At 37.6% G+C, this 25,890-nt stretch overlaps 1 protein-coding gene across 5 annotated transcripts in view; it reads left to right on the top strand.

Moving 5' to 3' along the window:
* LOC127568530 (uncharacterized) overlaps positions 1–25,133 on the top strand; it is a 44,171-nt gene extending 19,038 nt beyond the window's left edge. For 2 of the 5 annotated variants that reach the window (XM_052012391.1, XM_052012393.1), the window contains exons 6-8: positions 10,148–10,228; positions 14,232–14,601; positions 20,728–25,133. In XM_052012391.1, coding sequence (XP_051868351.1) covers positions 10,148–10,228; positions 14,232–14,601; positions 20,728–20,887 — 611 coding nt within the window. In that variant the 3' untranslated portion in view covers positions 20,888–25,133. Of the gene's footprint in view, positions 1–10,147; positions 10,229–14,231; positions 14,602–16,745; positions 16,903–20,727 lie in introns of all 5 variants that reach the window. The other 3 variants (XR_007956019.1, XR_007956020.1, XM_052012392.1) reach the window with 3 other exon arrangements.
* The last annotated feature ends 757 nt before the right edge of the window (positions 25,134–25,890 follow it).

Genomic DNA, 25,890 nt, shown 5'->3' with positions numbered 1-25,890 from the left:
ATGTTCTATTATTGTGTCTTTTACAATGGACACCAGCATTTTCACCACTACTGATGTTTCTCTAACTAGAGTCATAGAGTAATACAGCAGGGGAGCAGGCCCTTCGGCCCATCTGGACCATGTTGACCAAGATTCCCATTTGCCCGTGTTTGGCCCATATCCCTCTAAACCTTTCCTATCCATGTACTTGTCTAGGTACCTTTTACATGTTGTTAATTTACCTGCCTCAACCACTTCCTCTGGCAGCTCATTCCATACACTGACCACCCTTTGGGTGAAAAAGTTGCCCCTCAGTTCCTATTAAATCTCTCCCATCTCACCTTTAACCTATGCCCTCTAGTTCTTGATTCCCCAATCCTGGGAAAAAGACTCTGTGCATTGATGCTATCCATGCCCCTCGTGATTTTTATACACATCTATAAGATCACCCCTCGTTCTCTTAAGCTCCAACGAAAAAAGTCCCAACCTGCTCAACCTCTCTATAACTCAGGCCCTCAAGTCCCAGCAACATCCTCGTAAATCTCCTCTGCACACTTTTGAATTTAATGGCATCTTTCCTATAGCAGGGTGACCAAAACTGAACACAATATTCCAAATGCAGTCTCACCAACATCTTGTAGAACTGTAACATAACGTCCCAACTTCTGTACTCAATGCCCTGACTGATGAAGGCTAGCATGCCAAGAGCCGCCTTCACCACCCTGTCCACCTACAATGGCACTTTCAGAGAACGATGTACTTCAAGGTTCTTCTGTTCTACAACACTCCCCAGGGCTCTACCGTTCACTGTGAAAGTCCTACCCTCATTTGTCTTCCTAAAATGCAACACCTTGCACTTAGCTGAATTAAACTCTGTTTGCCATTCCTCAGCCCACTTACCCAGTTGATCAAAATTCCTCTAAATCCTGATGACCATCTTTACTGTCAACGACACCACCTATTTTAGCATCATCTGCAAACTTGCATGGTTCGATGTACAACTGGTTGTAATTTCTCTTCCTCCTTTTTTAAATAGTGGGGTTGTGTTTGCTACCCTCCAATGTGTAGAAACTGCTCCAGCAACCAAAGAAAAGTTTTGCAAGTTAACCACTGATGCATCCACAATTTTCAGGGACCTTTGCTTTGCTACAGTGGGATGTATATTATCAGGTCCTGGGAATTTGTTGGCCCCATTAGTTTCCCAATGTGATGTTGCAGCTCTGTAGAACTCTGGTTAGACCACACTTGGAGTATTGTTTTCAGTTCTGGTTGCCTCATCATAGGAAGGATGTGGAAGCTTTAGAGAGGGTGTAGAGGAGATTTACCAGGATGTTGCCTGGATTGGAGAGCATGTCTTATGAGGATAGGTTGAGTGAGCTACGGCTTTTCTCTTTGGAGAGAAGGAGGATGAGAGGTGACTTGATAGAGGTGTACAAGATGATAAGAGGCATAGATCGAGTGGACAGTCAGAGACTTTTTCCCAGGGCGACAATGGCTAACACGAGGGGACATAATTTTAAGTTGATTGGAGGGAGGTATAAGGGGGATGTCAGGGGTAAGTTTTTTGCACAGAATGGTGGGTGCATGGAACGTACAGCCGGCAGAGGTTGTGGGGGCAGATACATAAGGGATTTTTAAGAGAAATTTAGGTAGACACATGAATGATAGAGAAATGGGGAGCTATGTGGGAGGGAAGGGTTAGATAGATCTTAGTGCAGGATAAAATGTCGGCACAACATTGTGGGCTGAAGGGCCTGTACTGTGCTTTAGTGTTCTATGTTCTATAATAGTTCTTCCCTCAGTTTGCTTGGATAGATAAGCGCTGGAGCAAATATAACATAAACACCAAACAGGACAAAAGTATTTTAATGGACACCTCATGCACCAGCTTAAAAATGCATCATTCCACCACTGAGAAATTATGACTTCTGTGCACTAGCTCCAGGATTTTAAAAAAATGCAACCAGCTAAACTTCTTCAACAGGATCATTGAAAGCTATGAATTCCAACTCCCAGAATGACATGGCACCAGCCGCATAGTAGAGTCATTGCCACTAGGTTGAAACCATCCTAATTTGGACATACTGTTGAGTCGTCATCTCTGGTTAAATACCTGTACCTCCTTACCTAATTAGCAGTGTCCGAGCACCTTCTTCACATGGGCTACAATGGTTCAAGAAGCACTCAGTTTTGCTAGCAATGCTCACATCTTGAGAGTGAAGTTTTACAAAATATTAACATTGTTTTATGAACGTTTGGGTTTAGTCTAATGATATCATATAACTTTTGAAGTGACACCATAAAATAATATTTGTGAACATTCTCTGAATAAGCAATTTAAATGGACTTTGGCTTGGACCTCACTTGCAAATTCCAGCCATTCTGAATAGAATCACGTATTTACCTATGTAACTGGAATCATGTATTTACCTATATAAATGGAAGCATGGTCCAGACTTCAGTATGTGCATAGTTAACCACACATGTCCCTGGATCACTAACATATGTGTGACATTGAACCTGCTTAGCTGCTGGACTGCACTTAGAATCTAAAAGCAGAGGTCCATTTTGCTGAGATAACCTGGCAATTCTGCTGAGAGATTGAGTTTTGGATCCTGCACTAGATTAGGTGCACAGGATCTGAGACCGGATTTATTTGAAAGGGAATTGTGGAAATGTAAAGGTAAGTTCCTTTAAATAATTTCGTTTAATATTTTTAATAATTAACAAACATCCTAGCTACTTTTATTAAAACATTAACTTTGATAGTTTTTATTAAATAGTGTTTAAATGTCTCTAAATGCCATTAAATGACACAGCTGCAGAGTCAGGAATGAGGCTTTGTTGGCTATCAAAGCTGTCAGGCTTTTGGGGCAGAACTTCTGCCCATAATTTGGAGACCCTGCAGCCCTTCAAGCTATGTCACTGCAGTGTAGAATACAGGGCCAATAGGATAGGCTACCAGAAGCTGGATGTTGTAAATATGTATTTTGAGATCCAGTCTGAGTCATGTATTTAGAGATGGAATGTAAGTCAGCCCTGTAGTACTGGTAAATTCTAACTACAAAAATCTCTATGAAATACCAGAAGCTTCAGAACAAGGGTGCACTGAGACTAACAACAACTAACCATGTACTTGTGTCAATTGTTTGAAGATGTCATCGCATTACACTCAGATGACTTAGTTACTGCATTCCCTCTTTGATAAAAAGTACGAGACAGTTTTCCATAGATATACAACCATTGCAGGTTCAATCTGTTGACAGACTTTGTTAGATGCTTCAACTACCTTAACTGCGTGATGGCTTGACTCAGCTCACTGTTGACTTGTGTCTCTTTAGTTGATCCTATTTCCACTCCTGAAATAAATTCATCATGCTGAAAGAATATGCTTCTAACTGCAATTATTTGGTCAAGCTGGGCACTTCTGAATTCCAGTTTACACAAAATATTTAAGTGCTGCAGCCATGTACTATCTCACCAATATCTCACTTATGACTGTTGTACTTGCGTATTGGTTTTAACACTCTCACTTTCTCATTGTCTGAATTACTTTTTCATCTCCTCAGTGAGTTGCTGCAATATGAATCATGATTTTGCTTTTGTGTCAGCTGCTGCCTCTCACTCTCTTCCTCCAAGCTAGGCTATACCAAGCATGTTTGAAGTCTACGATGCAGCAACAGCTCTGCTGGGGTGAATTCTGTGGTAGAATGTGGTGTTGTATCAAGTTAGCTAACCAATGATTCATTGTTAAACTGGAACAACCTTGGAAAACTTGTTTCTTGAAGGCTTTTGGCTGCATCCGTAGAAGTTGGATGGTATGGGGGAGTTAATGAATGTTTGATACCATTGTATCTCGTGTTCAAACAAAGATGTGGTGAACTGTAGTCCATTGTCTGGCACCAATTCTACAGGTGTATCATGTGCCTCAAAAACCAACCTCTGCTTCACTGGTGGGAGCTGGTGTTATGCAGATCCATATATCTAACTTCACTCTATTTTGAGACTTCATCAATAGGACTTGTCATTGTCTTTTGTGACAAAAATCAATTTAAACTCTTCAATAGTCATGATGCTGACTTCCATATCTGTTATGATGCCTTTAGCGGTTTGTTCTGCACTCTTGACGGACTTGGAAATCGCCTTCATTAATTACAGTTACAGTTTGTTTTGAATGTAATTCTTCCAAAATCTGTCGTCTTAGAGGATATTGGGGATAACTTTTCTATTCATTATTATTAAGGAGGTAAATGCATGGCAATTATTAGAAAATCATAATACAATGCAGCAGAATTAGCATGGTGTTATAAGACAGAAAGTGGACAAATTTATTTAGAACTCTTTGGTAATTGTAATGAGCAGGGCGGATGTAAGGTTGTTGAGTTTATTGTCATGTGCGCAAGCACAGTGAGTTACAGTACAATGAAAAACTTGCAGCAGCATCACAGGAATGCAGGTACAGGCAACACACAGAATATAAATTATACATAAAATTATACCATACAGTGTAAAAAAAAAGACTCTGCAAACCAGACTGGGGAGCCAGTAGATGTAATTTTTCCAGAAAGCATTCAAGTTGGAAACTCTTGGCATTAGGGGAGATGTATTAAAATGGATAGAGGATTTGCTTACTTACTGAAAAGAGAATTTGGATAAATAAGTAATTTTCAGGTTGCCAAGCTGTAACTGGTGGGATGCTGCAGAGACCAGTGTTAGGGCCTTAACTATTTACAATCTATATTAATGACTTTGAAGAAAGGACAGAGTTAATTGTGTACATGTTGAGAAGGGTGCAGAGTCTGCAAAGGAACATGGATAAATTAAACATATGGACAAGACTTTGGCAGAAGGATTATAATGGGGATATCCACTTTGGTAGGAAAAATAGAAAAGCAGAATATTGTTTAAAAACAGACTATGGAAAGTTGTGGTGCCAAGGGATTTGGGTGAAACATGCAGAGTTAGCATGCTGGATACAGCAAGTAATTAATAAGGCAAATGGAATGTTGGCCTTTTATTGCAAAGGAGATGGAGTGTAAAAATGAGGAAGACTTGCCACAACTGTTCAAGAGAGATCAGAGTACTACTTTTTATGTTGGTGAGATCAGAGTACTACCAGGGCAGGCACGGTAGTGTAGCGGTTAGCATAACGCTATTACAGTGCCAGCGACCTGGTCTCAATACCCACCACTGTCTGTAAGGAGTTTGTACATTCTCCCCGAGACTGCATGGGTTTCCTCCCACATTCCAAAGATGTACAGGTTAGGAAGTTGTGGAAATGCTATGTTGGCGTCGGAAGCGTGGCGACACTTGTGGGCTACCCCCAGAACACTAAGCAAAAAGGTGCATTTCACTGTGTGTTTTGATGTACAGTACATGTGAATAATAAAGATATCTTAAAAAGTCTTATCTTATTGGTGCATTGGAGGTAGTTTTGAGAGGGTTCACCAGGTTGAGTCCTACGATGAAAGGGTTGTCTGATGAGGAAAGATTGGAGGAGTTGGATCTATATGCAGTTTAGAAGAATAACCATGGATCATAATTTCAGAATAAGAGGTCATCCGTTTAAGATGGAGATGAAGAGGAATTTCTTCTCTGAGGATTGTGAATCTTTGGAATTCTCTATCCCAGAGGGCTGTAGAGACCATATTCAAAGCTAAGGTAGGCCAATACTTTGTCAATAGGGGGAAAATGGAGCTGAGACCAAGGTCAGAGCAGCTAAGGTTTTATCTAATGATGGAACAGGCTTAAGGGGCCATATCCTCCTATCTGCTATGTTCTTTATTCCCCATTTCAGACATTGTCAGTGGCCAGTTAAAGTCATCTATTATCAAACCACCATTTTATATATTTATATGAACCAGTCCAAACTTTAAGACTACTTGTAAACTTGTTTCAGAAGAACATCCTGCAATGTTGTCCAATGGCTTAATGAGGCTACGACTGAAAAGTTATAATCTAGTTGTAATCTTAAAATATGTGCTTTCAATAACTTTGTCAAAACTTCATATTATCTTTATGGTAATATGGATAAAATTTCTGCTTGTAAAGTACACAGTTCTATCAATTGATCTTTGATCTTAACCGGGCCCTACCTGGTAATGTCACACACTCAGATAGTCAGCTATGACTATAGCCAATTCTAACCATAAGCCATTATAACTCTCAATACATTGCATTTACTTCAGTATCTTCAGTAATATGCTTGAATAGGTCTTGAGTTTAACTGTGCTTTCTGCCTAAGGAAAATGATTGAAATTCCTGTTATGGGCACCTCCACCCATGAAAGTCTTTTGCTGCGTCAGTCAGTGATCAACACTGTAACTTTAAGAACTTCTTTCTTCCTTGCATTGCCATTGTGGTATAGATGCCAATCAAATTAAATTCTGCATTATCTGCATCAGTTCTGATATTATGCAAACTTGCTCAATGCTGCCTTGTTAGAAAACGTCCTCCTCTATGCAGGTGCTGTATTGGTAACACGGCTCTGGATTAATACCTCTGTGATTGGATTTGGATATAGCTGTTGCCATGAGTCCTTTCTTCTGGTACCTAGCACTTCTGTCTCCTTTAAGGGACAGGCATGTGGTAAATGGCTGGCATTAGATCTGCAGCAAGAATTCAAGCAACTTACACAATGCTCACCCTATTTTGAGAAGGGAACTTTCTCTACTGCCTTTTGACTGTGGATTCTGTTACGATTGTGCTCTGTGATGGATGAAATTCGTTGGTATTTTTCATTCCCATTTGCTTCAATTTTTCATACCAGATCAAAAGTGAAATTTGCTGTGCCTAGCAACCTAGATTGGATCATTTGTCATTTAAGTCACAAACAAATCTGTCTGCTCTTGAGCCACCATTTTGCCTCATTCCTTGGATAAGTATTGCCATTCAAGTTTTTTTTTGTGTTTAATTCTTTCTATAATTAGCAGTTCTCACTGTGATACAGATGACCATGATCTGTCTTTTTTTGTTTAATTGCTTCCTTCCATGTGGTTTTACCAACTCTCTGTGACCCAGGAAAGTCTTTTGACACTTTTGCTGTTTTCTCTCTCCAACTGCAGAGTCTTGAGGTCCCATGGAGAGTGTCATCAATTGGAAATCCTCTGTAGGTGCATCAAAGAGTTTTTAAATCTGTTTTTCCTGGAGCAGAAACTCTTTGGCTGTTGTGATTATTTCTAATTGTGTATTTGAAGCTGGTCTGTGAGTCAGTTTTCTAATATTGGTAACGTGTAACTATAATAATCTTTGGGAGATACTAGGAGCTTTGGAACAAGGGTTAATGCTTTAATGCAGACTAACAACTAACATGCATGCTTGCATCATGTAAGACATTACATTATACATATTACAGTCATATGACATATTACATATAAATATGTCAATTTCTTTTGGAAATTGATATGGTCCCATTGGGGGGAGAAAGTCTATGCAAGAACGAGAGGACTATTTAACTCCTTGAGACTGTTTGGCTACTTAGCGAGGCATGATTGATCTCTGACCTAACTCCATACACCTGGTCCCTATTAATTTCTGTTAAAACAATCTATTATTAAATTTAAAATTCATATTCAAATCAGAATCAATTAGTATTTCCCAATGCAAGGTCAAACTTCTGCACACTTTGCATGTAAACTTGTTTTTATACCTATGTTCCCAAAAGGCATAGCTCTAACTTTTAGGCTCTGTTCTCAAGGTCAAAGGTTTTAATGCAGACCACCCTCTGATGCTAAAGGATGTTTTGGACTTTTTCACATTTTTCCTGGGAGGACCTTAAGAAGTTGGACAAGGTGGAACTTGTAGTTGCCATTTGTGTTACGTATAATTGTTATTCCAGGCAAATTATCTGGAATTAGTCTGCTCATTAGCAATACTTTGAAATGAGGGAGACTTGGCCCACACCTCAGACTTATGGTTGTAGAACTGAAGGTGTTACAATTGTGAACTTAATCTCTTTGGAAAGAAGAACCAGCAAACATATTTGTTGAACTGATTTACTCGAATCTGAATGGGTGTCATTTGGAAAAAGAAAAAAAACATTAATCTTTGTAGTGTTAGCCTCACTAGCAGTGACAATAGGTACCTGTCAGGATGTTGTAAATGCTATTGGGTGGAACAGAGAAGAGAGATTCTTAACACAACTGTCAATTTGGATGTTACTGTTTTACTAAGGCAGTTAAAGCCTGTTTCATTCCAATGAAAGGATTGGCTGGATACCTTAGGCAATGGCTGTGTGCTTTGTTTTGGTGAGGTTCACATGATGATCCAAGGGCTGTCAAATTCTTGGCAAATTTGAGATATGTGAAGGAACGTGGTGGGGGATCCTCATCCTTTTGGAGGGGTATATATTCTATTTTTATGGCAGGCACTATGAATCAAAGCATTCTTATAGCTGCTGCTTAGAATTTTATAATTCAAGTGAGCAGTTGGACACAGAAACCCTTCATTAGGGAATTTGGAGAAACTGTGAAACTGTTGGTGTTAGCTGAGGAAGTTGGGAGTTGACTGAAGTACCACTCTAACTAGTTGAAGGGTTCCCAAACAACCACCCCCCTCCCCCACCCGGCCATATTCAGGGTGAATGCAATAGGCAATGAGGGTTTTGGATGTGATGTACTACAATAAGTGGTACCTGACTGTCCAAGAGCAATCCCTGTTTTGTTTTAGATAGAATGAACCAGGATGAAGGGGTCTAGGCAGGAGGGTAAGACTTTGGTTATTTTTTTTGTCACAATTATAGTACAATGGATCTGTAAGGTTCAGGGCTTTAGAAAAATGTTAGAAATTTATCACTCCAGCTTGGTAACAAAATGGTTTTCTTGATGGAGTTTAGTTCACAAACTTGGGCTTTGTAGAAATTTTCAAATGATCTGTCAGGCATGTGCTTTTTTCTCCAGAATTCAGACATTTGACTGATGTGATCCAAGTTGTCATTGATTCCTGCTCTGAGAATTGGAGAAATGGGACATAAGCATGGTGTTCTTTCTACAAAGTCGGCCTAAAATGTAGAGAAAAGTGTAACTGTAAATTTGTTTGTTACTGTTGATTTTGGCAGATGATTTGCAGATTGATTATGCACTTGTTTACACAGGATGTATTAGAGCAGTTCTCCAGATTTGTTTCTGCGTTTATTGTAGGCTATCTAATCCTGTCAGCAGCACAAATGACTTCTCCCACTGTCAGTATGCCCTACTGTTGTAAGAATGCTGGGCATTCATGGCATTTGTGCCAGGCAATGATGCCATTTTATCATGTTTGTGTCAGGCATTTTCGTGGTTCGAGAAATTATAAAGCGAGTGTGGTTAGAAAAATTAAAATTTTGTGGTTAGAGAAGTATGAAGTAAATTAGGGTTGTCTTCTTAAACCAATGTACTTCTTCCCAGCATTCCCATTTTAATGTGAATTTTTTGTACCTATATTGTTAAATTGGCATCAAAATCTCATTAGTGTTATTCCTTTGGTTATTATTTATGAAGACTTTCTCAGAAACTCTAATTGAAACATTTTCCTATTCATGATAAACTGAATACTGCCACTGCTAGTACAGAATAACTCTGATAATGTGCTATCCATTTGTTCAGAAATCGCAATGGTCTAACTTGCTCCATCCTCCCTTTAACTTCACCGGTGCCCTGTTTCCAACACTTGTCATTCATTAGGGCCTTTTTCCATGATCTCTATAAACTCACCAGATACCTCATTCCCATGCTCCTTTTAAACTCACCGGGCAAAGTTCTCCTGCTCCTTTTAAGCTCAACAAGTCCCTGTTCCCAATTTCCTTTTATACTCAACATGACCCCTTTACACACTGTCTTTAAACTCACCTGGTTCATTGAAAAATGTATTATACTATTGTACTGTGCAACAACTTAAAGTGAATTAAAAGTGGTTGTGGTACTGACAGGAGTAACATCCAACAGTCTGAAAAATTTGCCAGTCCAACAGCACCAAAGTCTCAAGGGTGCCAGATGATCAGTGTTTCACTTTACTGGGAAACAGAATTTTTCATTGTAAAACCCACATGCAGATTGAAATATGCAGCATTGCTTTACTCATCTTCTAATTAAGGAGCTTTGCATGTAAATTTAGTTTTAAGTTAATCGAACACTGTATTTTCACATGAAAATTATTTGAATCCTTTTTTCCTCATGTTAATCAATTTTTTAAGTTTCAGATTCAGGACCAGAACTAATGATCATGAATCCATATCCATCTTGTAATATCCTCAATGCCACAGCAATGGATGAAGGTACAGTTTACTTCAAATGAAATTCCTATATTTACCAAGTTACAAAACTCTAGATGGACATTTTGTTTGTGGCAACCCTCAAAAAAAAATTAAAATCACAAAATGTGAAATTGTTACTTCAAGTAAAATATTCTTTAACATGTTTCTTTAAATAAGTTATTTGCAGTACTTAAAAATGTTTACATTTTTTTGATTTTCAATTTTGATTGAAAATTTATGTGCAAATGCTTGTCTCAGTGTGTTTGATATGTTTTATTTTTCACAGCTAGAAGCTGTTTTCATTTTTTAAAAAAAAGTTCAAACTTTGTGTAAAAAATTTCATTTTATAATCACTGATGGCGGTTGATTATATAATTTATTTTGTTTGTTTTTCTGACTATATTCAAACCAATCACATGGTAAACTAACAAATATTTCAGATATATCAGTATTTTTGCTAAGAAATATTTTATTAACATAGGCCCAATAAAGTCCTGTTGCATGCAGGAAGGTAGAAAATCTTTCGTAGCATTGCATAAGTGTATAATTTTTCTTTCCACATTTTCAAACATAAATCCATATTGATTCTGCCCACATCTATTATTATTTTCTAAGTGCTCTGTTATCATTTCCCTTATAACAGATACCAACATTTTCCCTACAATTGATATCAGACAAACTGATCTTGTTTTCTCTCTCTCCTTTTTCAAATTGTGGTGTTACGTTTGCTACCTTTCAACCCATGTCGTAGAATCTATGAAATTTTGAAGGATAACAAGTGCATCCACTACTTCTATAGCCATCTCTCTCAATACCCTAAGATGCAAGTCATCAGGTCCTGGGATTTATAAGATTTCTGTCCCATTAATTTCTCCATTACATTTTGATTTGCTCATGCTAATTTCTTTGAGTTCCTCATTCACTTTTTTTTCCCTCACTATTTCTGGGATGTTTTCTGTATCCTTCTTGAAGACAGATATTTGTTTAACCTCTTCCATTTCCTCATTCCTCAGCACAATTTCTATTGCCTCTGTGTAAGGGGTCCACTTAAGATTATCTTTTCCTTCTTGCAGATTTATTGAAAATTCTACAGTCTGTATTAGTGTTTATCATTAGATTGTCCTTGTCTTCTGTTTTCCTATTCCTCATCGATGTCTTGGTCCTCCTTCAATGAATTCTGAAATTTTCTGAATTTACAGGCTTTGAGAGTTTTTTCTGTCAACATTATAAGCCTTTTCCATTGATCTAATACTTCTCATGATAGCCATGACTGAGTCACTTTTCCTATTAGAATTTTTGCCTGAAAGGGAATTGGAATTGGTTTATTATTGTCACATGTACCAAGGTACAGTGAAAACCTAGTCTGGCATGACTGTTCATACAGATCAATTCATTACACAGTACATTGAGGTAGTACAAGGTAAAACAATAACAGAATGCAGAATAAAGTGTAAAAGCTACAGAGAAAGTGTAGTGCAGGCAGTCAATAAGGTGCAAGGTCATAACGAGGTAGATTGAGAGGTCAAGAGTCCATTTTATCATACTAGGAAACTGTTCAAGTCTAATAACAGCGAGATAGAAGTTGTCCTTGAATCTGGTGGTATGTGCTTACAGGCTTTTGTATCTTCTGCCCGATGAGAGAGGGAGGAAGAGAGAATGTCCAAGGTGGGTGGGGTCTTTGATTATGCTGGCTGCTTTACCGAGGCAGCGAGAAGTATAGACAGAGTCCATAGAGGGGAGGCTGGCTTCTATGATGTACTGAGCTGTGTCCACAACTCTGCAGTTTCTTGTGGTCACGAGCAGAGCAGTTGCCATACCAAGCCATGATGCGTCCGGATAGGATGCTTTCTGTGGTGCACTGATAAAAATTGGTATATGTCGACAGGGTCATGCCAAATTTCTTTAGCCTCCTGAGGAAGTAGAGGCACTGGTGAGCCTGTGGTACTGAGTAGAGGCACTGGTGAGCACTGGTTGGATGTGGCATCTACATGGTTGGACGAGAACTGGCTATTGGTGATGTTCACTCCTAGGAACTTGAAGTTCTCAATCTCAGCACCGTTGATGTAGACAAGAGCATGTGTACTGTCCCTCTTCCTGAAGTTAATGACCAGCTCTTTTGATTTGCTGACATTGAGGGAAAGGTTGTTGTCATGACACCATGCAACTGGGCCCTCTCTCTCCTTCCTGTATTCCGACATCATTATTTGAGATTCAGCCCACTACGTTGGTATCATCTGCAAACTTGTAGATGGAGTTAGAGCAAAATCTGGCTACACAGTCATGAGTGTATAGGGAGTAGAGTAGGGGGCTGAGGATGCAGCTTTGTGGGGCACCAGTGTTGAGAATAATTGTGGTGGAAGTGTTGCTGCCTATCCCTATTGATTGCAGTCTGTTGGTCAGGAAGGCAAGGATCAAGGTTATACTATTGTAAATCGTGTATTGAGACTTTAAATATAACCATTGTTTCATTATTGCCGTACTAAATTTCATTGTTGAAGCAACTGTTCAAATTAATATTTCAGTGTGGTCATAGAGCCTTCCACATTTTGCCAGTGAAAGTAACCTCCCTTCCCCAAGGTTGTACCTCCACAACCTATTTCTGATTGTTATTTAAATCAGTCTACCAAGGAATTAAGATAGGGAAAACATGATTTTCCAGTGTTCACAACTGAAACAAGCCATAAGATTCACACTACCACCTTTTCAAAGATGGGGTTGCAGTGAAATGATAACGATGCAAGTGAGTTTTGAAGAAGAGGGAAAAGTATACAAAAGAGTAATTGGTGCAGTTAAGACCTAATCAATCTAGTACAGAGACTGAAGCAGGCACCCAGACTTGGCTCTGAATCAGGCACCATGACTGAACCCATTTTGATTTTTGCCTGCTCTTCAGTTAATTGAAGGTAAATTGGTCTCAGAGCAATTGGAAGAATTCAAGAAGGAAGCCCAGGGTAAACATGTTCTCACCAAAAAAAAAAGTATGACTGCTAAATCCAGAGACCCTGGAATACAAGGTGTGTAAAACACAAGAGAAGCCAAAAATGGGAAGTCATGTGAGATCCAAGAGCTTAATAAACAGACACCCTGGAAGAATATAGGAAGTGTCAGAATTAAATTAAAAGGGAAATCAGAAGTGTAAAGAGAGAGATTTAAAGAAAACCCTAATAGATAAAATCAAAGAAAATTCAAAGACGTAGGCAGCTGAGGCAACAATTGAAATGTATAAATTTGAAGGATCTTGATGGAATAAATTAGAAAGACTTATTTCACTTCACAGAGGGCTCAAAAACTTAGAGGCATGGGCTTAAAATAATTGTTAGGATTAGAGTGGGTTTTAAATAAATTTTCACCGCCAGAGTGTGGTAGGAGACGCACTGCTTGAAAGCGTGGTCGAGGCAGAAACCTGCACATTTAGGAAGTACTTGCATCTGTACGTTAAGTGTTGTGACCTGTTGGACTAAGGACCACAGGTTGTAACGTGATAGGGATGGGTAGCTGCTTTTTGACTGGCATATGAGCAGTGGGCTGGATAGCCCACATGACATAAATTTTGATCGATTCCATTAAAATACAATAGGGACGGTAGACCACACATCCTCTCAGGCCTACTTAACCATTTAGTAAGGCATTGAAAATGATCTGACTTGGCCTCAGTTTTACTCCTCTGCCTGAGTCCCATAACTGTTGATACAGTGTGTTCAAACCATTAGAAAAACTGCTAGGTTCCTTCATCACCCATAGTAATAATGCAGTGATAACTTTCTAAAGGAGATAATAAGCATGAAAATCATTGAATGACAGTCTGCTCATTCTTAGTACATACCCTAAGTAGAGGGTCAGAAATGCTTTCAGCCAAAAGCCTCAACTGTGAAATGATGAAAGAGACAGAAAAGCAGGCATTGGTAAAAATTGACAACATTGCCATTTATTATTGTACCCTTTGAATATGTATTGTCCTGATGCAATGTGCATTTAATTCTTGTATCAATAGCAAAAATATAACATTGCTTTCTTTCTGTTCCAGAACAAATCGTTGTTGCCCATGTACCTGCTTTGCTCCCTTCAGCAGATGATAAAAAGAGAAAAGTTAAATATCCCGTGACCAAGGGAGAAATTAGAAGGCGTATTATTCCCCCTGAAAAAATGTCCAAAACAGTCATTAAAAGCTACCTGAGATTAAGGAGGGATAACCGCTTTGATATCCGCCAGCTTCTGGATCTACCTGTAACTGGTTATGACCGAACCCTCCATACGTCTTTTACTCGACTCTGTGAGGGAGAGGCAAAAACACTGACAGAAAACTTTCACCAGCTGAACCTTGGCTACTTTCCTGTTGATGAATGTGCCAGCATGATGGCAGAAAACGCTGCAGCTTCAGAAATATATGCAGCAAGGCAAGTGGGTAATCTCTGTATTTAATTGAGAACAACTGAAGTTAATTAGCTAATGTGAATTAAATGTTGGAACCAACCCAAGGACCTCAGTGTGAATCCCAAGCTTAACTGACGTTTGTATTCCTTTCGAAGGTAAGTTTTACCAGATATAGTTAATTTGCTTATAATAGAATTAGTAGAGAAGGTTCTTTTTACCCTTTCTTCCATTCTGACAAGAGGCTTGCCATCTTAAAGATTTGCATTGATTGTTGTGAGGAGATGTCTGTGTTCTGGACCACTTTGTCACACCGGTTGAAGTCATGGCATAAATCCAGTCATGAAAAACTGAGTTAAATGCTATGATTAAAATTTTCTTCTGCAGATCTGTTTTATTGCATATGACATCTTACAGAAGAAATTACTTAACTGATAGGTTGTGTAAAGTCAACCATAAGATTTACACTCTTAATTAGCCAGTTATTAGTTTGAAAACTATTATGGGTGAACTTGCGGGCAATGAAGATGTAGGATTGAATTTGTATTTGTTTGATTTATAATTTAGGTAAATGACGCTCCATGTGGGATTACACAGTCATTAAATTTATACTTCTGCCCCTTAAATTGTGGCAGCTTGATGGTCTATTTGCTCAACTTTGTTTGGAATATGATGGATGGGTGTTTTCCTCATCACAGGCAGAAGCTCCCTATACTTTTTTTGTTAAATTAAATTTCCATAGCACTTTGATTTCTCTGAAATCAATTACACAAGATTTTGGGAATGAAAGGAATTTTGAATACTTAATATGTGTGTGGTATTTTAGAGGAGAAATTATCTTCAGTATTGGAACAATTAAGTAAAGGTTGTGTGATGAAGTGAATACGATGCTAGGATTGTAGACAAGGGCATCAGAACTTGAAGTAATAAGCAGAACTTTGAGTTATTTCCTGTAAAACTTGCCGTCAGCTTCTGCATAGCGGATTCCAATTGAAATGTTCTGCAGAAAGATGAAACTAGGATTTCTGACCCTCTCTTCCTATCACTAGAAAATAATTAAAGCAAAACATTTTCACCATTTTTATGATGTCTTTAATTTTCTGGATTCCATCTATTTGGCAATAATTTGTCTGTAATGTCTGCCTGATTTCATGTGAACATTGTGACTGTTTCATTTGGGAACAGTATCTAAGTTTATTAATTGGATTTTTTTCCCACAGTAAATGTGTTAAACAAAATAGTTACTGTGAAAAGACATGCTAACTTGCCTTACTGGGTACCCCCACATATAACCTTCAAACATTTAAAAAAAAACTTATTTTTAATTCACTTGCTTAATTCTTTGCAGTGACCCACTGGACCGCGTGACAAACGTGAATATTTATCAACGTTCAGATTGCGTGAAGAGGAAAATGTTAACATCACTTGCAGAAATCATGTATTAAATCTTACAAATCAAAGGCAGCACTGAGGCTTGTATTTGCCCAAGTTTCTCCAGGCTTCCATCAAAGGCCTGAATTTATCCTGGTGTCTTTCACCCTACAATCTCTGCCACAAGCTTCCCCTCTATTGCATCAGTTGGCTCTTCATGGAGTCCAGTAGAGCAATGTAGCCTTCCAGAAGCCAAATCTTTTAATCTTCTGCTAAATTGCCTGAAGTATAGCAGTCCCAATCAAATCAATGTGAGCAATTGGCTTTTCAGAAAAAAAAGTTTTAGTTAATTTAAATGTCTTTTTATTGCTTTGTTTTTTATGACAGGTCCCAAGTGATTTTGAATGTTTATTAATGTCAAGCATATTCAAACGTTCAGTTTCAATGACAGGTAGTGAGTTCGGGGTATGGCTTTACTGGCAGTCAAAGCCATTCTCTGAGTGTAACTGGCTGTCTTCACTGACACACCCTCTACACTGCAATTGCTACTCCAAAATGCAGGATGCTGGCTCCCAGCAAACAACTTGCCATGGGCCACATTTGAAGAAACAGAGTCTTGGGACGGCAGATGGCGATCTCTGGTCTACAGAAGATCAGTATGTGTTTCAAATTAGTGCCATACAATATTGGGATGATTTGAAAGGTAGCTTGACTGGGAAAGAGCAGCCACTCAAATTAAATAGGATGGGATTTGTTCAGATGTGTGTCTGAATGGTAGCTTTTGTTTGGGCCTTTACAGGAGTGACCAGCACTGCAATACCAGAGAAAATCTAAGACAAACTTGAGACTTGTATCACAATATTTGCAATCTCGCCCTCACAGTTTTTAAGGATGGCTGGTATGGGAAGTTGAAAAATTCATACTAATGCATATGGGGTGTTTTTCTTGAGGTAGAGGTGAGTGGAGAGCATTTTACCTTTAATCTTGTCATCTGACCCTGTTCCCTAATGCCAATGCTGGGTATTCAAAATAGAAAAAATACTGTTTCTCCTTTACTGATAATTTTGATAATTTTTAAAAATAAAATGTTGTATTCTTCAGATATATGCCTTAATCTTTCTAATTTATCACTAATCTTTAATATATACATTGGGAATAAACACTGGTGTCATTCAGGTTGGAATAACTTTAGCAAACGTGGACTCATTCTTTCTCCATTGTTAACAAATTAGGTATTTGCAGTTGGTTTCTGCTGGTCGTAGCTATGTTTTAGCTTTACTTCTAAACACATGGCCAAAATAAAACATGACTTTGACAGTATTTTTTTTGTAAGTTTAAACTTTCGAGCACAGTTTGGATCAGTATATTTACATTCTGTCACATTTTAGCTATTTAACTGTCATCTAAAGCTTCTTGTGTAAGGCAGTCTTTGCAAGAAATGTTGAATTTTCTAAATCACTTAGTTTTTAGAAGCATGAGAATTATTTAAAACAATCAGTCCTTCACAATTAAAATAACTTTTCCTGTGGATGTCTATTTAACTAAATATCTGGTAATTTTAAACTTAAATACTTCTGTTGATTATTTCTTTCCTTTATTAATATATTGTATTTTGGAGAACTCTTCTTAACATAACATTATGATTTACTGCAGGAACATTAAAGAGTAAGTAAGTTTCGTCAAATGTGAACAAAACATCATAATGTCACATGAATTGTGAATATAGTATCTGCATTATGACTTCAACCAACGCATCAGAAGGATTAACGTAATGAAATATATATCTCACAAAACTAATTGTCAAAACATAGATATTTGAGTGCTTTTGACATTTTGAAACCCTTGCTTTGTTATACTGCTGGTAGATATGACAAGATGGATATTCATTTTACACAATGTTGACGAGTTAGCTCCCTGCATTTCTTGGTATTTTCTAATTAGCATTAGCAGAACATTTTATTGGAAGGTTTTTAAAACCTTTTCACAATGCCATTATGAATGGGGAGTTGCTGAACACCCATGCAATTATACTACTCAAGAGTCCATGGTTTATTACTATACTACTTTTGATCCTAGTTTTCCCTTTTGACTCTATGGTACTGGAAAATTGAAAGCCCTTAAAATTATATCTGCAACAAGGTCAAATGTGTAGCAAAAAAGGTTTATCTGCAGAGAAAATTTGAAGGAAGATGGGGACTGTGAAATCAGGAGAGCAGCCCATGGTCAGTCGATGAAATTGAAATTGCGAAAGATGAGCAGTCACTCAATGCATAGGCTGTGTGAAGAAGGGTTGGTAGATATCTTTGGGAGAAATATGATGCGTGGTTTAGAGGGGTCATAGCAAAATATTTGAATGCAGAAATAAGATGCATGGACAGGATGGGGACATGGGTATTGTTGGGAAGAGAGTTGAACAAGTTAGGATGCTTGAATGAAAAGTGTAATTTGACGATATTCTACCACCATGCTATTTTGGTGGATCTATGGTGGAAAATACATTCAGATAGTAAGAGGCAGATTTTAGCCAGAGTCATGTTATTGATGCAATTGCTTGTACTAAAAGTGTGGGTGGCAAGTATCTTATTTACAGGAAACTGACATTCTGAAGAGAAATGAAAGGGGGGGGGGGGGGGGATGGTTTGACCACCAGGTTTTTGACTACATTTTTGACCACCATGGTAAGTTGAGTGAGCAAGATAAAAACATGAGAAATTAGGTGCAGTAGCTATTCAGTCCCTCGTGTCTGCTCTGCCATTCAGTAAGATCATGGCTGATCTTTTCCCTTAGCACCACTTGCTTGCTGTAATCCCTTATCTCCTGATTTACTTAATGTCCAAAAATCTATTGATGTATGTATTGAATATATTCAGTAACTGAGCCTTCACAGTCCTCTTGGGTAGAAAATTGCAAAGATGCATTACATTTCTTTCCTGAATGGCCAATCCTATAGTTTAAGACTGACTCCCAAATCTAGACATTCCATTTAGTGAAAACCTCAAATCTGCATCTACCCTGTCCAGCCCAGTAAGAATTTGTTTTCAAGAAGATGGGAGGAGATGTAAGATTAACCCCCACTGGGTGCATTGAGCAGAAAGATTGCTGATGGAGGAGGATGTGGCAATTCAGATTTATGCTCAAAGATGCATGCCAAGTAGTTCTCTTTCATTCAATAACTCAAACTGCCACCCATTCCTTCTGCCCCCTCCTGCCAAACCGCATCCTCCTGTGGATACCATGGGATGTATAGTGTAACTGCGGGCTTTTCCCAGAGTAATTAGTCAGTCATGAATTGGAGCAGGAAGTACAAAGACAATGGAATCATAATGTTTTGGGATAGAACAATTAGAGTGGAGATGAGGGAAACAAGATCACCCAGAGAGTGGTAGTGGTCTGGAACTCATTCCCTAAAAGAGTGGTACAAGCAAAATCCCTCTACACATTTATATATAAAGAAAGTACTTAGTCTGTAGCTCTGCAGGTCATGGCTCTTTCAAGTTTACATCCAAGTGATTAAAAAAAAATGGAATTAGGCTAGATAAACTCTTTTTGACCAACATGGACACAATGGAATGAATTCTGTGTTGTAATTTTTCTATGATTCTAACCTAAGGGTGGAATTAAAGGTGATGTGACTTGGTCACAGGAATGGAAGGAAATATGGAGAGGCAAGCCAAGTGAGAAGTGTTGAGCAAATGGTATTTTTCTAGTTTTGGAGCAAAACCCAAACTCTGTACACCAGTAGACATTGGAGATAGGATAGACATGGAAGAGACAAGGGAATCCAGAGCATAAGTTCGGGGGCTTAATGTGGGATTGCATCAACAAACTGAGTCTGTTGTGGGGAGGAAGTGAATCCAGTTGAATAGTGGACACGTACTGAGAAATCTGGTAAAGGTATTCAAAATTGCAAACTATGTTTTGAAAGAATTTGAATTTTGAAAGAACTAACATACTCATCAAAAGAACCAGAGAGGCGAGTTTTCTTTTAAATATCTGCAAAAAATTTTGTGATCTGGAATGTAATGCCTGAAAATATTTGAACCATGTTCAGTGATAACTTTCTGTAGGAAATGAAGAAATACTCAAAAACAGAATTATTGGGCAAGGATAGGTAATGGATGCATAAAGTGGAGAATAGTTCGCTGTGCTGAGTGATTCATTGACATGAGACAGAAAATGTTTCATAGAATCATTGAAACGTTCAACACGGGCCTTTTCAGTTTACGTCATTCATGCTGACTGCAATGCCTATATATGTTAATCCCATTTACCCGCATTAGGCCCATATCCATCTATGCCTTTCCTATCCAAGTACCTGTCATTCTCTTGCACTAATAGGCTTCACTTTGGGCAGAAGCAGGTACTCATTAAGCATTTCCAATCTTTGATTTGGTGAAATGGTGCTAATACTTCTGTTTGTTTATTCCTTACTCGTTTCTGCTTCCTTTTCCATTTAATATACCTAATGCATTGGATTTTCCATATTAGATGACAAATAATACATTTTAAGTGTCATTGGTATATTTTGACTGCTATGTTTCAAATCATTTAAAAAAAATCAAGTCTGCAGTTGTAATTTGGGTATGTGCTTTGTATTTATCGCTTCCTTAATATGAGCTAAATTACTTTCAGTTGGGACTGCAAAATGAGATTATTTTCATATGAGAAATAGCGTTTCTATTGTAATTTTATTCTACAGATGTATCTCAAAAGGGGTGATTAAAAAGAAACCTGTAAAGTTTATTTGCAAACTTTGTAACTATTTTTTAAATTTTCTGCAGAAAGGTGATTGAAGATCTTGACTCAATCATGAACAATTTTATGTGGCAGGAACATCCATATAATTTAATCACACATGGATTTGGTCCGCAGAACATCAAGGTGGTTTTGAACTTGATAAAGCTACTTCTACGAGAATCACTACGAAAATCCTCATCCTGATGCAGGCAGACTGGAATTTGTATTTTTTTAAATCAAAATAGTGGAATTCATTCTTGTTTCTTGTCTGTTTATCCTATTCACATGTAACTAGCTTTGTAAGGATATTTACAGAAATGCTCTTTTATAATATAATTTATACAGAAGCCCCTCTCTATAAGACTGTCAATGGGACATCTTTGTATGAATTTGTGTGGAAAATTGTAAAAGAGAAGGCATCTCATGAGTTTTCTTAGACGATTAGAAAAGATTGTATATATTTGTTGTAGTGAGTGGCTACTGTACTTCAAAATAAAATGTACACCAAGAAAATAGTGTTAAATGTGAAATGTTTACATGAATCAAATGAACTATATGCTGTTAAATGGTTAAAGTATAAAAGCATTGTTTAATTTAGCAAATTTTAAAAATTATTATTTATAAAGTATATACAGACAGCTAACTGAAGCTCATCTGAAAACAGCAAATCCAACCTGAGATTTTACAAAATTCATTTCTATGCACAAAAGTGTAAATTAGCATAAAAATATTGAAACTTCAGGTTTGCCGCTGTTACTTGGTAATTAAATTAATAGAGGTTTCCTGAATAGGATCAAGTTTTGGTATTTCTACTCAATTGAGATTAGCGTAATCAGTCCAAGATCTAAAAATTCTGTTTTTGTGAATCTGTACAATGGAAGTATAAATAGGAAATAGTGAAATGTGGAGTAAAAGGTGTATAATTAATCATTTCTCATCTGTGTATCGCAATGCTTCAAAATTGGTGTTGGAAACAACTTCAGGTGAGAAAATGTAGATTAAGTCAAGGATTTTAATGAATGACTAGTGGAAGGCTTAAGTATATTACAGGGATTCACCTGTAATGTATATGAACAGAAAGAGTTAAGTAGCTGGAAAATGGTGATCAAAATCAGTTTTTTTTTTTACCTTGAACATTGTAGTACTCATTACATGACATATGACAGGAAAATAAGTCTTGAAGTGCAAGGAACATAGGAAACCGACAAGACACAGCAGGTGTTTTCTCACACATCATGTCACCTAATTAAGAAAGGGTTTGGAGGTTTTAAGTAGCAATCAAATAGTGATTCTTCTCCAAAGATCTAAAGTTGGAGTGAGAGGTAATGCACTATTATTGGCAATGACAATCATAAATGTTCTCAATGCATATGCTTCGTGGGACTTCCAACAGCCATAGAGTTAGCTGTCTTATAGTAATGCTGCTGCTTTAGTGAGGTTGCCACAATTCTGAATGGTACTAAGGTTCAGAAACAAGACCACTCTTCTTTTGGAAGAGCCAGGTATGAGTCTCATTTCACTGCTTCTTAGGTCCAGATATTATACAGATGGTTTACGTGTTGGCACTTGTGTTTTTTTGACCCCTGAATAGTCATTATGGGAACTTTAGAATTTGATGCAAAATAAGTGTAAATGCAGTGCTCTCAGCAATGGCAAGTATGCTCGCATCTTCTGCCAGGATGCTTCATTCTGTGCCCTTTGCCTCATCTTTGCTACCATCCATTATTAGGTAACAAAGACTTGAATAAGGTTACAAGGATTGAGAATGCATTCCAGTTCTTTGTGAGATCAGGGTGATGGGTCTTAAATATTTTTAAGTGCATTGAGCCTCTAAGAAGTTCTTTTTAGCTTCAGATATAATTTTAATTTAAAGAACTCACTTATGCTAATTCATAAAACTACAGATATGCTATGCCTAAATTTTTCAAGTTATCAGTTAGCACCAGTGCAAGTTGGCCATAAATGCAGGAATCATATGAGCTGGTTTCTGCAGGAAGTAGAGCTTTGTGAATCAGCGTTGGAGGGTTTTGGTAATCAATTGCTGGAAGTGGCAAAAACCAGTAGAGATTAGCACATAACCCATCTTTTACTGCAAAGGTGGTATAAATCAGTGATGCACATATTTCACTGAAAATCTGTGCAGTGCCTTTCTGTTATGGATGTTATGCTAAAAATTCCAGTAAATTCTTGGCCTTTGAGGTTGTTTATCTTTTGGATGTTTATTTATAATCCTGGACTCTATTTGGCAACATCTTTGTACAACTTATGTTCTTTGACTTTAATTTCTGCACATTGAAAGAAAGATCAAGCAGTAAGTTGTAGCAACCCCCCATTCTAGTCATGTATGTCTGGCTCTTGTGTGTTGTAAATTCTGCTTTGGATGTACCCTGCAACATTGCATTCTCTTATTTAAAGCAGTACCACTGGCTGTTGGTCTGCTTGTGCTGGAGAGCATGACTGATGTACTGAAGTATTACTTTACAATTGTCTTCATAGAAGAGAACCTGGAGGAATAAGCTGGAATATTGGACAATTTTGGTAAGTTCTGTCAAAGGACCATTACTGATTGACTATTTCCCAACTATGCCATAAGAATTTGTTTTTCTACGTGTATCCGTTATGAACCCCTGTGCCTGCAGTTTAATTGGTATGTTATTTGCTGTGAGCTCATTGATTTCCTCACTGCTGTATGATGGCACAGAATTTACTGACATCATTGAAATCACCTGGAAATATATTACTCTAATATGTCACTGATGTGGGTGATGCCTATTGATCTGTGACTGCATAGAGCAGTTAATGCATATTAAAATTTTGAAGTTCCACTGCCATGTTTGCATGTAATTTTTTTTTAGCTCAGCCACATCTTTGTAGGTTGATTCAAAGCTTCCATAACACTACTCAAATGTTCATTCTGTGATAAAGTAATTGAGACCACTCCTGTGTGTATTGTTGGGGGTGGTAAATGAACATTTTTAAGCCTAGTTTTAAATATCCAATGCATGACAGGATTATTTATTTATTATGTTGTTTTTCCTGGTGTTGCAATCTTTTAAACTATCAAGATATCTTGAAAAGTTGATAGTAGAGATGGTAGGTAAAAGCTTAGTGAGTTCTATAGGTACGTCAGTGTGTAAATTATGTTAAAATCTGGTGAGGCAGGTAGCAGGTTGGGTCTTAGTCCTGCTCTCCTTCAGAAAAATCCTTTCAGTGTAGTATTTACTAATTGATGACATCTAGTGGTATAAAAAGGTTATACACCACTTCACAAACCAAAATTATCCCAGAAATCCTCTAAGTGTTTTTAAGTCATCATAAGTATACATACACAGTCTAAATATACACTAATTTATCAGGTATGGAGAAAGGAATAATACTGGGCAAGAATTGGAACTATTCTTGTTATACTTTCTCTCCGTTGGTAAGTAAAAGCTCCAAGAAACCAGATGACAAAGGTATAGGATTATGATCCTGCAGCTTCTTAGTTGAAATTGCTATATGGCTAAAATGTATATCCTTAAGAATGCAACAAATATATTTCATTGGTGAATTTTTTTGTGAAGGACATACATTTTAGCTATGTATATCTTTGGATCCAACAATATTTAATAATACATTTCTCCTTTTATTGCAGAGAAAACCAGATGATTCATTAAGGTAATCAGGACAACCAACATAATAGAAAAGTAGTACAGCCATCATGCAGTCTTCAGATCTTGTGATAATGTAGTCAACTAATGGACTTATTAATTATACGTAATATATACCTTTATACAAAATGAATTCTCAGTACTAATTATGGGAAGTGATGATAATGGCCTTGGAGAAAGCTAAAGCATGTAAGTTTAGAATAATTTTAATGATAAACTGCTACACCCAATGCATCTTATACTGTTTGTTTAAAACCAAATCCAATGAAAATACTGAAAACGTTATTTATGTAGCATGAGACATTGAATATATGCTGCCTTTGATGCCATTCCTCCTTATTTTAGTTTTTTTTGGAAATAAGCATATGCTTATTCAGCGAATCATTTAGTGTAAATATTGCAAGCTGCTACAAATAACTAGATGACTATATCAACCTTTAGCCTTTGATCTCAACTGTGGAATTCCTATTTCATATATATTTTTAATTTTTTGTAACTGTAAATAGAGGATTTAAGTCTGTCGTGCTTGAAGTGTGAATAAAGTACTTGAAGCAATGTTCTGTTTTATTAATAGCATCAAACTTTCATTTGTACTGCATGTACCAATCATCCTTTCTTATTTCAAGCAAAAACCAAACTGTTGGAAGAACTTGGCAGGTTGAGCAGCATCTGTAGGGGAGGGGGGGAAGGAATTGTCAATGTTTTGGGTCGAGACACTGCATCAGAACTGAGTGTGGAGAGAGGATAGCCATATAAAGAGGAGAGGGGAAGGGGTGAGACATAGGCCAGGAGGTGTCAAGTTGTCCCACCTCTCCCCCTCTCCTTGTACTGGCTATCTTCCCTCTCCATTTTCAGCCCTGATGTCAGGGCTTGACCTCACATTGACAATTCCTTTCCCTCCACAGGTGCTGCTCAACCTACTGAATTCCTCCAGCAATTTGTTTTTTTTTGCTTCAGGTTCCAGCATCTGCAGTCTGTTGTGTTTCTATATTTATTTGTTGTTTTTTCTGGATTGGATTGGATAGTTCCAAAGGACAACATCTCTCCATAATGCTAACCTATCTTCCATTTTCCAGCGTTAACACCAAGAATAAACCTGTCAGCGTTGCCCTTGTTGCTTGGAATGATGGGCTGCAGCTGAGTTCAATGAGACCATCATCCACTGTAATTGAGCCATTAACATCCTTGCCGCCATCTCCTAAGTAACCTATGAAAGATGCAAGAAAGGCAACCATCAGCTTTGAAATCCTGCCCAAGCATACATCATTTCCACTTAACTCATGAATGTAACATTGTGGACAGTATTTATCTTCAAAATAATTTTTATAACCAGCACTTATGTACGCTTTAGAAAATCTATAGTTAAAATGCAGTGTTTTGGATAATGTTAAGGGTTTGCTTTCTCCATGCTGGAATTATCCAGTCCAGCAAGACAGTAATATAGCTGATGCTGCAGAGTCAAAACACCCTTTTCCCATTCGAAATGTTTCTGTATAAATCTCCATTCTCACCCTCCAGTATTCCATTCCTAACCTTTCCACTTCTCTCTCAGGTAAT

The sequence above is a fragment of the Pristis pectinata genome, chromosome 3 (assembly GCF_009764475.1).
Source record: "Pristis pectinata isolate sPriPec2 chromosome 3, sPriPec2.1.pri, whole genome shotgun sequence".
Classification (NCBI taxonomy): Eukaryota; Metazoa; Chordata; class Chondrichthyes; order Rhinopristiformes; family Pristidae; genus Pristis; species Pristis pectinata.
The sequence above is the reverse complement of the archived record's forward strand: the minus strand, read 5'-3'. Positions and strand labels throughout refer to the sequence as shown.